The sequence below is a fragment of the Aricia agestis genome, chromosome 13 (genome assembly GCF_905147365.1).
Source record: "Aricia agestis chromosome 13, ilAriAges1.1, whole genome shotgun sequence".
NCBI classification, from domain to species: Eukaryota; Metazoa; Arthropoda; class Insecta; order Lepidoptera; family Lycaenidae; genus Aricia; species Aricia agestis.
In genome coordinates, this window is record NC_056418.1 from 15,133,903 (window position 1) to 15,150,752 (window position 16,850).

Consider the following 16,850-nt stretch of genomic DNA (forward strand, 5'->3'; position numbering starts at 1 on the left):
CAGCGACTGACCTCTGATTTTCATTTCATCATTTTTCGGGCAATATAGAGCTATTTAGATAAAACATGCAGCAAAAACATGAGTAACATAATAATTATTAATTACATTTCAATTAAATGAACAAATTGCTTGGCACTCAGCTCTCATGTTTAAAATAACTTTTTGTGAAATTACCAAATAAATGAGTTAATTATAATTTTCTGATGATAAGCGAAGTACCCTCATGGTCACGTGGGTCACGCCGATCACATCTAAGATCAGAAACCAAAAATTTCTTAATCCATGTTCTACTAACGATAATATTATCTGTTTAGGGCTCTCGCCCTGCACCGGACCGCCCGGGCGAGGGGGGCGAGACGGGCGAGGGGGGTGAGGGCGAGTGGGGCGGGGAAGGGGGCGAGATGCCGCCGCCGGAGTCGCCCGCGCAGTCCGCGCCGCCGCCCCCGGCGGAGCCGCCGCCGACCAACAACGTGAGTATTCTACTAATGGTATTATCCTCGTGCTTAGGTACCAAGGCAACGAAAGTCGCAGTGGCTGGTATTTTTAAAGCACCATCACTTAGGTCTCAATACCTAAGTGTCAATAATCACAATCTCTCAATCCATCCAAGGCTTCGTGTATTTCATTTAAGCACAAAAATACTGTAATGTGTGCGAATTAAGGTGATCGCTATTTTTCTGCAACAGGACTTTGCATACTTTAAATCCTATATAAGGATTGCGTGGACTCTATCAAGTATCAGACATTATCGGAAAACATTCAGCACACCTACAAAAAACTTTAGTATAGAGACCTCAATGATGAACCATCTCTTAACCAGATACCAAAGAGCCGGTCGGTGGTGGTATCTCTGACGCCGGAGCGGCAGCGCGAGACCTGGGCGAAGAAGGCGGAGTTCCTGCTGGCGGTGGTGGGCTTCGCCGTGGACCTGGGCAACGTGTGGCGCTTCCCCTACATCTGCTACCAGAACGGCGGAGGTAAGTCTAATGTGGCAGCAGCAGCTCTCGCGCTATCTTAGTAAATGTGGTCGCCGCGATCACTTACAAGAGGACATCACTTTACTGCAGCAACAGAAAGTACTAAAATGGACTTGTTCCAAGTCCATTTTAGTACCCGCCTTTTTTTGGAGATCTTCGTGGGAGGCTTTCTTTTTTCTAATTCTAACAGTGCAAAACTGTTCGAAGCCTGAGTCCGCTTTTCGAACAAGTTCAAGCTGTAAAGCCAAATCTTTAGCCTTATACCACCTGAGAATTAATAATCCATTTCCCTCTGTTCAGGGGCATTTCTGAGTATGCAACAAATTAAATGCTGCTTCATCGATTAGTGCTTCTCAATCTTGGACTCTCTGCAAAACAAAATACAGCTTATTCTCCTCTATGCAGGGGCGTTCCTGATCCCGTACTGCGTGATGCTGGTGTTCGGCGGTCTACCGCTGTTCTTCATGGAGCTGGCGCTGGGGCAGTACCACCGCTGCGGCTGCCTCACGCTGTGGAAGCGGATCTGTCCGGCACTGAAAGGTACGTATCATATGGAGGCTATATAATAAATAATAATAACTACACCAGTTTCGGTGACGGTAGCCGGTTTCATTAAAACCAAGCCAGTTAAGCAGGAGTACCTAATTTTACACCTGCGCCTTATCTCTCGCCACGACTGAACGAAAGAAATACCACGGGCTCACAGAAAACCGGCGTAAAACAGCGCTTGCACTGTGTTTCGCCGAGTGAGTGAGTTTACCGGAGGCCCAATCCCCTACCCTATTCAGTATTCCCTTCCCTTCCCTATTCCCTTCCTTACCCTCCCCTATTCCCTCTTAAAAGGCTGGCAACGCACCTGCAGCTCTTCTGATGTTAAAAGTGTCCATGGGCGACGGAAGTTGCTTTCCATCAGGTGACCCGTTTGCTCGTTTGCCCGCTTATTTCATAAAAAAAAGAAGACCGACACATGGTTCATCTTATTTGTCAGACAATCAGGTGATCAGCCAGCATTGTCCTAACCAAACTTGGAAATAACATTTTTCCAACGCGGGAATCGAACCCACGACGATCAAGAGCGACGCTCTAAGCCACTGGACTCCGTGGTTACAGGGGGGGGGGGACTATATAAGAGTACTGCAAACTATAATGACGCTGCTTATTGCATGTAACATGTTATATTTTGTACCACTAGCAATTAGCGAAGGTTGTTCTTCAGAAAGAAGTCTTCATAAATAAGTACCTAGATATTTTGACAACGACGCGGGTCTTCAAAATGTAAGAGACAAAGGAAGCCCATATAGATGAATAAAGTTACCAGCCCGGTCGCAGTTACACGAGGCCAGCTACGGACAAGCTATATAGTTCCAAGTTTATGCGCATAAGTGATAACCGACACGACCATCACCGTCTATGATTATAATATATGCTTCTTCTACAATATTTAGTTTAAATAAACTATTGTGCATAAGATTTAAGTCAATTTTGGAATGCAAATAGTAAGCAACGGGGTCATTTCTGTTTCCCGTGCGCGTTGCGTCTTATTCACAAAAAACAAATATCATTAATCTTGGCAATAATTTACTACGAAATCAATGTTTAATATTGTATCAATCTTCAGTATTGCCTCGTTTCTTGCCAATCAGCGTAAAATACAATGAATCAGTCGATCAAAGAAATCCCTGGACGCTTATTGTACTCAGTTCTATAGAAATAAAGTCCAAACCGCTGGGATTCGTAATGTGTAGCCAATATACATTGATTGAGAGAATGAAGGTATATTGAATGCTTACATCATGAAACACCCGTCTTAAAAACTTTGAATATTTGCGAAGAAGCAGAAGAAGAAAGAGAAATTAAGACGAAAGATGCAAAACTTAAATATAATAAATGAATTAATTGCGCGGGAACCCTTCAACCGTACCGTTACCAAAACTATCATCTGTCCTTTCCCTGGACCATAAAGTTAATATATCTAGCGAAATAGAGCAACAATCTCGAGCTGTCAAACGAAACCAAAATTGGTTTCATCTGTGTGAAAAATATGTGTACGTAATACGTATACACTTACACAAGCATGATTGAACATGAAATCTATGAGATTAAATTGTCACTTGCAGCACGTGCTGACTGGACGTCAAAAAAAAAGTCATGTATCACACGTCTCTTTTTACTACGTAGTGTTACTGATAGTGACATCTCTCTTGCTCAGGCCTTTGTTTCTCTATTCTGCTAGGTGTATTAACTTTATGCCCTGGACTCAATAAGTATCACAGTACCTTTTATTTATGTCAGTACGTTACCTCTTTACGCTAAAACCTCTGAACAGGTACACACAACAACACAAGGTCACGCTTGTACAGCAGTTGATTCATAGGCAGATGGCGGACCTATGTAATTTTGTCGCCTTATGTCAAACCCAGCCGATTCATCACAGCAGTCACATAAATCGCAGCTAACATTGAATTGACATAATCCGACCAAATGACGTAGGTCCGTCAACTTCAGGTGCTTAGGTGCATTTATTGTTTGGATTTAAATACTTCTGAACATGAGAAAAATCTCCAGGGGTTTCTAATCTTTAGGAAAGGTATTTTCGTGAACGGAAAATGCCAAAGTGGAGCTCACCTCCGGTGTTTTTTGTGAGGAGGAAGCATGAACAGTTGACGTCTTGTTGCCGGAATCCAGATGAGTTTGAGCATCCAATTGTCATTTAACATACTCATTCACTTACCCTTTACACATTCACATCCCTTTGTTAATATATATGTTATGTAAAAACTGTTTAATTACCTGTATGTTGTTTGCTGTAAGTTTTCTCAATAAAATAAAAATAAAATCAGGACAATAATTTCAACTTATTGTATAAATTCATACATAATATACTGCATGGCTGGTGAGACATTTGCAATACTTAAGGAGAGTATTCGGTACCCGATTCTCATTATAATTCTGTAATAAAATTAGGTACTTAATTTTTTACCAAACTTCCCTTTAAATAAATGAATCATGGATCCTGAGTGAATTACGCGGCTAGGCAAGTAGGCATACTATGCGGCCGGCGCGGCGGCGTGCGCCATCAAAAAAACACCGCGCCGCTACCCTTCCCGCGCGCGGTCTCCATGCGTTGGGTAAATAATTATTTAACTTTAGGCTACATTTACTCAGTAATCAATTGATATTTTTTTTTTCATCTAATATATCTAATACATTTTTTCATATACTTAATATAGTATTGAAAATGTCTCACCAGTCATGTTGTATAAGTCTTCTAAATTCGAAAGTTTGTCTGTTTATAAGTCGCCACGCTTAGTGTGATACAAAGCTACTGTCATACTTCCAGACCCCGAAAAGGGTCGTATAGGATATCTAATGTCCCGATAAAATGCAATCGAAAGTAAAATACGGTTTAAAAGACATTACGGTTACGGTACGGTACGGTTCCTTTTCTTCTACGCGTTCAACGTCTAATATATTCTGTAAATCAATGGCCGCCACTTTATATACGGGCTAGGCTTATAAATATACAACAGGCAATGCTTTTACCGCGCTCGACGAGGATTAAAATGTATGAAACTCCCTGACCGCGTAATGCTGAGAACACTGTGTTTATTCGCCATACTGCCTCTTATCTTATACTAGCTTTTTAACCGACTACCAAAAAGGAGGAGGTTTGTCAATTTGACCGTACATATATTTTACTTTTTTCAGCAGACGTTTGCGCGTAAAAAGTATTCTTGGAATAAAATATGTATGTTACTTTGATCCCTTTGGGATGGAATTTTGAAAAGAGTCATCAAACAGTTATTTCATGCACTTATTCCACTTTTGAAAAATCTGAATTGGACATACAAACTACTAAATTTCTATAGAGCTGATTAATATTATTATTACTCTAATTAATTGTACTCCCTATTAAAATGGATGCGCGAAAAGACTTTTAATAATGCTCCGGATAACTTTGGATGTCGGATTTTAAATTTTTACTTTCGATGGTAAGGAAAAAGGTAACAGAAATATTATGTCCTCCTGTTTGAAAAAAGAATTTCGTTAAAGTTTTCTATTAAATTGTAGAACGTTTAACTTAAGACCACTCGGGAGCGCTCGACAAATATTTGTGGCGGTACTTAGTCGCGACTGGACTCCTTACTTCTATAGTACCTTCTGGAAACTTAGTAAAAGCTAGGCAGCAGTAGGCAGCAATGTTCTCGACTTTAAGAAACTTGAAATGTGACAAATACAAGCTATAGAAATTACCTATTTGACCTTCTACTGTGGTCGAAATGGGTCAAAACATCCAGAAAAGTTGCAAAAAATTTCACATTGTATATCAAAATTCTTGGGGTTAGAACCTTTATGTTTTTGGGTGTGCTACGAGTACCTTTACACCTTATATTTTCAGGGTATATACTGTATAAATTATAGTAGTTTACGACTGTATACTGTATATGTAGTATGCAACAGTTCAAATCTATTGTCACAGTTAAAATCTGGTTCTAAAATAATAATTGATATTTATAATTAGGAGAATCCCGTACTTAATTAATTTCTAAGTTTGGGGAGTTGCAAATTCTTCATTTCCTGTTCGTTTTCTCTGTAATTTAAACGAGTATTTTATAATCGACGTTCCTCATTCGTATATTCTCGACACCTAGATTATTTTATGTGTGTAACTTTTAAAAACATTTTTAGTAGCATCGTATTTAAAGTTGTACTTCTCAATAACTTATAAAGTCTTCTTAGCCGTGATAATTTTCTTTTTAAATTTAGCATATTTCCTACTCCCGTCAATTTTTCCACATATTTTTCAGAATCAACCTTTTTTTTATTAGGTTCACAAAACAAGATACAATTCACAATACATGTAGCCATAAATAATTAAGTATAAAACGAAAAATGCCAGAGAATGTATCTCTCTAAGAAGTGAACACCACATGCACATAACAATTAGAAATTGTGTCAACTAACTACTATTTTTAAACACATATTTAGTTAGAGTTACTTACAAAGAAAAAACAGTAATTACCCTAGCCGAAGATCTCCTTAAGAGTCTTTTTAGACGAGACAAGAGAACCAGAGAATATGTCATAGGTCATATTGATAGCATTACATGATGAACACATGCAATACAAAGGGCCATGTTGTCCTAAATTTGTCCTGTATGATGATAGAGAAAAAGTTTTACGATGTTGGAAACGACTACCCACTCTGGGTACGCTAAATGACAAGGATTCCAGCAAATCAGGCGCATCAATCCATGTGTAACCTTGTAAAGAAACATCATATCCAGCATTTTGTGGCGCGCTTTTAACGTCGATATTTGGAAGTGATTTAGTCTGTCTTCATAACTAAAAAACCTTCAGCACGTAGGATTATTGAAACATAAAAAATAAACAAAACGTTTCTGTATCCGCTCGATGCGATCACAATGCGTCTGATAAGTTGGACTCCATACCGGTGAACAGTATTCCAGAATGCTGCGAATAATATAATTAAATATAAGGATGGATATACTTGGTTCATTAAATATTTTCATTTGTCTTGTTACAAATCCTGTCAATTTAGAAGTCCTGTTTATTATATTCTCCATATGATCACGGAAACTAAGCGCAGAGTCCATGATGACACCTAGATCCGTAATGCTTGACATCTCCGATAGAGATTTAACCGTTTAGCTAATAGCTGGTAGAAGGGGGAGACACTGGACACTAACGATTTCTTCCACTTTAAAACTTTGCATATTTCTTCGAATAATAATACTCGTAATATTTTTAAAAACCCTATCCAACGACACCACACACGGTGGAGTGGACGCAAAATAAAAAGACTTATCCCCGCTTGGTGTGTAAGGGAAGTCCCATAATTTTTTTTAAAGGTTTTAAATACCATTTTGTCGACACCGTTTATATGTATGTGCATTCATGCCGAATTTCGGCTTCGTAGGCTATTCTCTGAGCGAAACTGCGGAGAAACAAACAGACAGACCGACAGATAGACCAAAAATATAAGGGTTCCTTGTTGATTACCGAACCCTAAAAATGGTCACAGGAATTCGACGCGTTTATTGTGGTGCATTAATTATTGTCTTGTGTAAATTAATCACTACGTGTTTGTTTGTGCTTCTTACTTAATAAAAAGCGGCATTATTACTATTAAATAATTTAAGTTTAATGCTTTATGCTCCTATTTATAAAGTCGTGTACTTACTAACAAAAAAGTGGTACAGGTTAATACAGGGGAATTAATGTAATGTTCATTTACAAATTATTATCTCTTTAATACAAAAGTATTATTATAGTACAGGTTCCCTAGAACAATTTTTTTTATTACTATCAAGGTAATTTTTTGTAAGCAGTTTCATTTTGATAAAAGGAACAACAATTTCCTCTGCGAAAGTGGTAGCTAACAAAGATAAAATATGTGATTTAATATTTCGATTTGATGGTCTTAAAATATGGATTGTTCTATTCATAATGCGTTTCAAAATGTAGCTACGCACAAAAAATTTGCTTGATATTAATTTGAAAATTGTTCTAGGGAGCTTGTACTATTATTTTGTAACACATTAATTAAAATTTTCATTTTATAAACTATATTTATGTAGGATCCGAAACATCTGCATCCGCATCCGCATCCGCGGATGTGATGAACCTCTAAAAATCCGCATCCGCATAGTCTGTGAAAATTCTCTAGCTATTACCGTTCTTGAGTTACAGCCTGCAGACATACAGACGGACAGATGGACAGACAAAGAAGTCTTCGTAATAGGGTCCCGTTTTTAACCCTATAGGTACGGAACCCTAAAAAATATTGCGGGAATTAACGCTTAAAGGGGGTATAAAAAGTGTATGTCTCGGTGTCAAGGTTATAAAGATACCAAATCTTCAGCAAACACCAAACAGCCATCGATAATGAAACATATCAGCTGTTATTGCGGCGCGCACCAAAGTCATTTCCCTGGGAGTTCTTATCGGCACCTTATTGCCTCGTCAGCGCGTCCGGTACACCAATATACGAGGAATATACATCCCGTTCGGGGATTATGTTAGATTGATCATTGATTATGACTTTTGTGTATGCAATGTGACGCGTCCATAGATTCTATGGACGCGTCACACCACGTCAGTCTGACCCCGTGGTAAGTACCTGAAGGACTTGTGTTACGGGTACCAGACTTGACGGAAATATATTTAATACTAATTGTACTTAAGATTTTTAGTATACAATACAAAATATTTAATATAAATCCATGACCCAGAAACATCGAAAACTTTTTCATTCGTCGGTGGGATTCGAACCCGTGACCCCGACTTGAGTGCTGACAACACGCTCAACCACTGCACCACGGAGGACGTCACTCCATCTAAACAAGATTACATCAACAAACATCAATATTCAAGATTTATGTTCGAAATGTAATTACGCTATCAATACTTGAATCTCGCGTATCTCGCGAATCTCACAGCCAATTACGTTATATTTGATTACCGGCAGATGGCGCCAACTTCGCTAATTCGTTTATAACTGTTGCTCGAGTCTTGTGAATCGGATGATTTTATTAGTCTGTCTTAACCCTCTTTGTTTGTATTGTATCATGTAAGGGTTATTTGAAAGCTGGTTTTCAATGAAAGCTGTATTGTAAGATAATGAATTTATATCTTTTTATCTAACTGGGCAATAAAAAGGGTAAGATTTTTCGAGCGTTTGTATACGGTATGAAAAAAAGCAGCGCGCTATTCTTTCCGCGCTGCACATTCGATTCTTTTATAAGATTAAGCAGCCATTTTGCTTTTTATAAAAATGTAAGATAGCGCCTCATGTACCAATCAATGAATCATAAGACAGATGGTAAACCTGCGTTATTTGGTGAAATTATGTCAAGACAATGTTACGAGTATCAACAACTTGTGACCCCATCGAATTACAATGGTCTACTATTTACCTATGATTTGTGGCGGTACCCACAATTAGCCTTACTATCCTGCATCGCGCTATCAAAGTTTCTGTGTACGGCAAGAAATACACAACGTCTGAAATTATGTCAGTGGGCTTCGGCCTGACGGAGCATACCACCTCGCTCGGTCGGAGGATCTTCCTTTGCAGCCTCCACACATATCCCGCAATGCTCACCCCGATGTGATTGATATCAGCTGTCGTATATATACATCCGTGTGGGTACCGCCACAGAGTCAATACTTTAACGAGATGTACAATAAGGTTTTCCACGTCATAAACTAACTTTCCCCTCCCCAGGCGTAGGATACGCGATCTGCATGATCGACATCTACATGGGCATGTACTACAACACCATCATCGGCTGGGCGGTGTACTACCTCGTCGCCTCCCTGGCGTCCATCCGCGGGCAGCTGCCGTGGACGAGCTGCGACAACGCGTGGAACACGCCCGCCTGCGCGCCCGTCACCGCCCTCACCAACACCTCCTCCACGCCCGCGAAGGAGTTCTTCGAGTGAGTGTTACAGCTGGGGCGGGGAACTGTCTGGTCAGCTGGCTAGCGTGGGTCAACGGAAACAACTCTTGAGCAGACGAGGTCTACCTGGTCGCCTTCGTGGCGTTAAGTTCTGGGTGGATCACGTCGTCACGCTGCGAGAATACGTCGAGGGGATACTACATAGAGGCCACGACACTATACGTTAGCCTTGGTTCTATGAAATCTTTTGTATATGTCAGGTATTAACACCCTATTGCTACACCCTTTTATATATATACCTAAATTAGCATTAACTACACTTTATTTAAAAATTATTAGAAGAAAGAAAGAAGAAGAAGAAAGAAAGAAAAATTTAGAAATTAGGATTATTATACACTCTTAAAAGTTTACTGTGACTAAAAATAATCTTGTCCCGTAAAAATCCATAACTCTCTATCATTTAATAATTCATTTTTTTTTAATTCACAATGGTTATAACATTTAACAATTACACTATTTATCATAAATATAAACTGCGCAGGCGCAACGTGCTGGAACAGCACCGGTCTAACGGCCTGGACGACATGGGCCCCATCAAGCCGTCGCTGGCGCTGTGCGTCTTCGGCGTCTTCGTCCTCGTCTACTTCAGCCTGTGGAAGGGAGTGAGGAGCGCTGGGAAGGTGAGAGATATAAATAAAAGAGTTACATTTATTTTAGCTTTTGTAATTAGTAAATTTATTTTAGCTTTTATAATTAAGTTTCTAGAAAGCAGAAGCGTCGGCAAAACGTCCATACGGCATGACTGGTGAGACATGCTCAATACTCGAGGACGTGATATTTGGCTATTATATTAGACGAAAAAATATATAAACAATTAATATCGATTGATCACTGAGTAACTGTAGCGTAAAGTTAATTAATTATTTACCCAACGCATGGACACCGCGCGCAAGAAAGGTAGCAAGGCGGTGTTTCTTTGATGGCGCACGCCGCCGCACCGGCCGCATAGTATGCCTACTTGTCCATGATTTATTTATTTAAAGAAAAATTCGGGAAAAATTAATTACCTCATTTGATTCCATTATTATAATGAGAATCGAGTAGCGAGTACTGTCCTTAAGTATTGAACGTGTCTCACCAGTCATGCTGTAATGCTGTATAACAAATCTATTGATATCTCATTTAAAATAGGAACATCAAAATCTAATACAAAATCATCAAAAGTAAAATGATTTTAATATTATCAAAAAAGCTTCGTAGAATTCGTAGAGCTTGCAACTTGACGTAGCTGCTACACGCTCGTAGCAGTGATGTAGCACTGCTACGAGCGCGTAGCAGCTACGATATACACCATCTACGCGCTACGAGATTCTACAAGTAATTTTGTTAGTATGTTTAACTCATTTGGACGCGGAAAATGTACACAGGCTTTAGCCAAGTAGTCATCACTACTTGAATAATTGTTTAAAATAAAAAAAGTAAAAAAATTATTTAGTGACATTTTTTTTTTCCTTTTTTGGGATAAATAAAATGTTCACTTCGCGTCAGGCCACGATCTTTCTTTGTGTTTTCGATCTTTTTCATGACTCTGACCATCACCCAGGTGGTGTGGGTGACCGCGCTGGCGCCGTACGCGGTGCTGCTGATCCTGCTGGTGCGGGGAGTGACGCTGCCCGGCGCCACGGAGGGCATCCGCTACTACCTCACGCCAGAGTGGCACAAGCTGCAGAACTCCAAGGTACGTGGAATAAGGATATACCGCTTGATAGATTCATCATCAATTCGATGATATATTACGCTTAGCGCATAGTTTACGTCCCACCACTGAGATCATCCACATAAAGAGGACGAAGAAACCACGCATGTAATAAGGGACTGGATAGCACCTTTGGAGGTAAGAAGCCAGTCTGAAGATTCAGAAGCATGTTAACCACGCAACTGGATAGCTAAGGAGCCACTTGACTACTTGAATGAGGAATAAATAGCAGTTTCAAGCAGCAATCTACACAGCTGCAAGGCTCATGGAGTTATGGCACAGTTATGGTTACATGGTTCAAATGTGACTAAAAAGTTATATATTTAGTCCGCAAGCGGTAAATAAAGATTTTTTTATCTGTTAGATTACTGTAGTATGTATGCAAAAATACCTTTTTTGCTCACCTGTGACTTATCACCAGGTGTGGATCGACGCGGCGTCCCAGATCTTCTTCTCCCTGGGTCCGGGTTTCGGCACGCTGCTGGCGCTGTCCAGCTACAACAAGTTCAACAACAACTGCTACCGTGACGCGCTCCTCACCTCATCCATCAACTGCCTCACCAGCTTCCTTGCTGGCTTCGTAATCTTTTCCGTGCTAGGGTAAGACCTGGTTCAATTTCCTCAACGTGTTATGTGTATCAGTAAGGAACTCGACTACTGTCATCGACTCAACAAATCTTCAACAAATATCGGTTTGGAAGATACGATATGTTGCTTGATTCAAGATCTAATGGAGTTTAATGTTACTGCCAAATTCAGTTACGAACATAAACAACAAGAAAGCATTTAACCAGTTAAAATTTTCGTTTAGTTGAAGTACTTTGACAAACTGATAAGCATGGTAATGAACTGCAGTACCATTATTATTTTAGCCACAAAAAAACTTTATGCTTTTGTTGGCCTAATTAATCAGAAAGGCCGATGGCCAGGCCAGGTTCTGACATCAGCTAATTTCAGCTACATGGCGCACGTCCAAAACAAGAGCATTGAGGAGGTGGGCCTGGAGGGACCAGGGCTAGTGTTCATCGTGTACCCGGAGGCCATCGCTACCATGACCGGCTCAGTCTTCTGGGCCATCATCTTCTTCCTCATGCTGATAACGTTGGGACTGGATAGCACCTTTGGAGGTAAGATGCATCATCTTAGTCACTCACTAAAGATTGGTTCGATGAGCCGAAAAGGCCTAAGTAATTTATTATCTTTTGACGAGTTGATGACAACAGTACAGTTTGGGAATATAAATCGAAGCCCCAAAATAAGGACTTCGATCAAACCCGGTGGCATGTTCGGTCAAGCCAGTGTCTCAATTATTGTATTTGGTTACTTGCTCTGACTGAGATAGCGCAGCGCATTCAGGTTTTAGGCTAATTGGTCTGCTACAATTTACCTTATCGTGAAGACCTCTTGGTGCTTATTGGAAACTCTAACTATGATGATGAGCAGGTCTGGAGGCGGTGACGACGGCGCTGTGCGACGAGTACCCGCGCGCGCTGGGCCGCCACCGCGAGTTGTTCGTGGCCGGCCTGCTGCTGCTCATCTACATCTGCGCGCTGCCTACCACCACCTACGTAAGTGATTATGATGATGGCCAGGTCTGGAGGCGGTGACGACAGCGCTGTGCGACGAGTACACGCGCGCGCTGGGCCGCCACCGCGAGCTGTTCGTGGCCGGCCTGCTGCTGCTCATCTACATATGCGCGCTGCCTACAACCACCTACGTAAGTGATTATGATGATGGCCAGGTCTGGAGGCGGTGACGACGGCACTGTGCGACGAGTACCCGCGCGCGCTGGGCTGCCACCGCGAGCTGTTCGTGGCCGGCCTGCTGCTGCTCATCTACATCTGCGCGCTGCCCACCACCACCTACGTGAGTAATGATGATGAGCAGATCTGCAAATAGTAACGATGACGGAGTTTGTGGCGAGCCTGTTCGTGCTTGTCTACATCTGCGCGCTGCCCTGTCTGATAGAGATAGACGATGAGGATAATCGTTGATTAGAATCTAAAAATATATTTTCCATTTAGGCTGTTAAATCCATTCATAATACACTTAAAATACATATGATAATCGTTGATTAGAATCTAAAAATATGTTTTCCATTTAGGCTGTTAAATCCATTCATTATACACTTAAAATACATAAAATGTATTTAACGACATTGGAAACTATTGCTCGCTACTTTAATTATTTCACAGCAACCGTACTTAATAGTTTTATCATAGAAAACTGTTGAAGAAGGCGGAATCTAGTAACACTTTTACGACTATCCCTAATTACCCATTCCAAAACTAGCAAGGTGAGCTAGCAAAAAAACCCTAAGTAGCCAAAATTTATACTTACTACGTAAGTAGTGAACAAAAGTCGTTGGTCACTCGGCCGGAACCCTGAGTGTGCAATTTTACCAATTCCGTCTTATCATCAGCACCTGATTGTACTGCATCATTAATTTCAACTTTCACATTTATTTTTTCAACATAATAAAACACTTTGTCATTGCTAGGAATAAGCAGCCTAAAAAATACTGATAAAATACTATGATTACAATGAAATGGCAAAAATACGAGTTATTTCTTTACATAATTTTAGCCACGAAGCATAACTTAAACCATTAGATTTTTTTACGTTTCAAGCATGAAAATTCCTACTACTTTTAATACAAAATCTCAAGAGTTTTCTGCAAATGTGTCAAGGCATCTCTACGAATTGCTTAGTTAAAAGGTCACTGACTGAAAAATACCCGTTGCTTTTGTTTTTGGGGTAAGCATACATCTTCGTGCCCTACATAGCAGCTAGTTACCAATACACTAAAGCTTTCATTACCCCTCGGTGAAGTGTGAGAGTGATCGCGGTGAGTGGCCATGCATAATGCAGGACCAGATAGCACCACATTAATCTTGTGGCCCTCCGTCCTGGAGTGATGACTCATCATCAGGCCCTTATCTACTGAAGCTAATGCAATTCAGGGCATACTGAAGTTAATAAAATAATTTACGCTTCTGTATCTTTATTTATGATTTTTTTACTTTACTGAAGAAGCGTGAAGTTGGAAAAGAGCGTCGTTTAATGACATAAGTCCCATTATTTTACCTTCTCTCGGTTTATACTTAAACCCATTTATCACAAAATTTTGCTATGTCACTTGTGGAATATTATGGTGAACTAACGCGCAATGGAAAACTGTTTATCTCCAAATCTGTTTAAAAAGATTCCACATTGAGGAGCTTGTTAGTAATTTAAGGATCATTTTAGTCAGTGGTTTTAGCCGGTGGTTGTAGAAGAATACGAAGTGGTCAGCAGGTCCCTTTAAAAATCATTATTTGAAGAAACTTCCTGAATATTTTAAGACTTAGCATATTATTTTTTTTTATTTTTTTTTTTATTTTTTTTTTATTAAGGCAAAAACAGTTTTTTACAAAAATTATTACAAATATGATTACAAATAAACCTAAATTACCATTAATTGCTAAACTATGAAAGATTTAAAGGATGCGTTTGTTAAGTAACAGTCGCGATCACAAAACTAGACTAAAGGGTTACTATAATACACAACAATAATGACTTAAGTTACTACTAATACAAAATATAATGATATTAAAATTCAGATAATTATAGTATGTTAATTTCTTTGTAACAAAATTTCTGCCTATCAGTGACAAGACAGAAATTCTTTAAAGATAAGATTAAGAACACTTCTCTAAACAAAAAAGTCCATGTTGCTCCAGGATGGTGTCTCCCTGGTGGATTTTCTCAACCTGTAAGGTCTGGATCTGACAATCCTGTTTCTTAAGTTTCCTTGACATTGTCAAGGATTTTTAGTACTTTACTTTTATTAAAAACATCATCCTCCCCCAGGGCGGTGTCTACCTGGTGGACCTGCTCAACGTGTACGGCCCCGGGCTGGCGATCCTGTTTGTGGTGTTTGCGGAGGCGGCGGGCGTGTGCTGGGTGTACGGCGTAGGGCGCTTCTCCCGCGACGTGCGCACCATGCTGGGCCACGAGCCCGGCTGGTTCTGGCGCGCCTGCTGGTCCTACATCAGGTGACTCCTGTTGTACTCGCAGATCATATCTGGAAATCTTCTAAAACATTTGAAAAGGGATAGTGAAGAAAGTAATTTTGTCGAAGCAAAATGTCGATATAGAAAGATGACACACATATCCCAAAGTTAATATAGTTTCTTACATTTTCAGACCGTTCCTTATGTTCATTCTCCCTTACTAGCTTTACAATTACTTTGTTATGTTGGAATATTCATCAGCCATCTTTCTGACTTTCTTTCAATGCAGCAATGTAAAGACTGTCAGGAAACTGTAATTGTTTCTGGATATGAACAAAAAGATGTAGCTGCGTCAGAGCTATATCGTTTTATTCATATCCGCGACATATCTATGCGCTCTGGTGAAATAATCATAAGTTAATCCCTTAGTTATTAATACGGCGTCTTTCTCCTAATTGCACTCGATAGCGCCAATTTTCTGACCATGTTACAAAGTAATTTCTCATTATCTCTACTTCATAATATTGCTACCACTCCTTTAGAATTGTGCATCATCGCACACCACTTTCTTTACAACTCATCATGCCCCCCAGTCCCGTGTTCCTGCTGGTGCTGTTCGTGTTCTCTGTGCTGGGTCACGCGGAGATGCTGGGTGGGGAGTACGAGTACCCGCCCTGGTCCATCGCCGTGGGCTGGGCGCTCACCGGCACCACCGTCTCCATGATACCCCTGTATATCATCTACAAGTTCATCATCACACCTGGGAGCTTCCTTACTGTGAGTATTCTAAGAAGGCTCACTTGAGTTCATTCTTATTGAATAGCTGAGCGCGAATAAAAATACGCAGGAAACGTGCCTTTTCCCACGAAAAGTAGCCTATCTCCCTTCCCACCATCTATTCCATAACTACGCCAAAAGTAGTTTTAAAGATCTTGACATATTGAAATGAAATGAAAATATTTATTTCTAAATAGGTTAACAAAGTTAACACTTTTAAAACGTGTCTACATGAGGCCCACCACCGATTCGGGAACTACCCCGCCGAGAAGAACCGGCGTGAGAAACTCGCACGGGGCCACCTTTTACAAAAAATTTATTAGATTAGGCAGAGCGGAAAGCTGCTACTATAGCTGTTAAGCAATGATATTATATGAAAAATAATAGAGTATCATTGCTGTTAAGCATCATGTTGTCACTCTTGTTTATTGTATTATATGAGAGAGAAAGCGTGCTCTTTAACACAGTATATGATAATAATCCATATCAGCATGTTTTTTATCAATGTGCTCCCCCCGCAGCGCCTGCGCACCATGAAGACACCGGAAGTGACGTCAGTTCCGCCGACTGACCAGGCGCTGTGCGCGCTGTGACCGCCACGACAACAGCGGTTCGCCAAGCCGCCGACCGTAGAGTGGCTCGTCTAACAACCGCAGAATGTGATTTTTTTTTTAATTTATTATTATAGTCGCTAAAAACAACATGGCGACCATACTTTTTAAATCTTGATTTTAGCCTTTGATTCAATTTTTTTTTTAATTTGTATTTAAAAAGTTCCAATGTTCTTGTTATTTTTAAAATGATCTAGGTCAGTATCAATGTTGATATTGTTACAGATTTTGTGCCAAGATTCTTCTCATAGTACTTTAATATTGTTATCAGAATATAAGGTGTAGATTTCGTAGTATGTAATATGTAAT

The 16,850-nt window shown here is 40.1% G+C and overlaps 1 protein-coding gene across 1 annotated transcript; it reads left to right on the top strand.

Annotated features, from left to right (window-relative positions):
* Window positions 1-832: 832 nt before the first annotated feature.
* On the top strand, window positions 833-16,615 carry LOC121733229 (sodium-dependent serotonin transporter-like). The gene is made up of 11 exons (XM_042123425.1): window positions 833-977; window positions 1,383-1,517; window positions 9,228-9,441; window positions 9,944-10,082; window positions 11,006-11,140; window positions 11,580-11,758; window positions 12,116-12,285; window positions 12,602-12,726; window positions 15,011-15,195; window positions 15,747-15,930; window positions 16,452-16,615. The coding sequence occupies exons 2-11, from the start codon at window positions 1,409-1,411 to the stop codon at window positions 16,521-16,523; spliced, it is 1,512 nt and encodes a 503-aa protein (XP_041979359.1). The 5' UTR covers window positions 833-977; window positions 1,383-1,408; the 3' UTR covers window positions 16,524-16,615.
* Window positions 16,616-16,850: the final 235 nt, after the last annotated feature.

What these genes read in the sequence shown, in the direction of transcription:
- LOC121733229 (XM_042123425.1), top strand. Translation starts at nt 1,409, where the DNA reads ATGCTGGTGTTCGGCGGTCTACCGCTGTTCTTCATGGAGCTGGCGCTG. An exon ending in GATCTGTCCGGCACTGAAAG is followed by an intron (nt 1,518 to 9,227) that starts GTACGTATCATA and finishes TCCCCTCCCCAG; the next exon opens with GCGTAGGATACGCGATCTGC. An exon ending in CGCTGCCTACCACCACCTAC is followed by an intron (nt 12,727 to 15,010) that starts GTAAGTGATTAT and finishes ATCCTCCCCCAG; the next exon opens with GGCGGTGTCTACCTGGTGGA.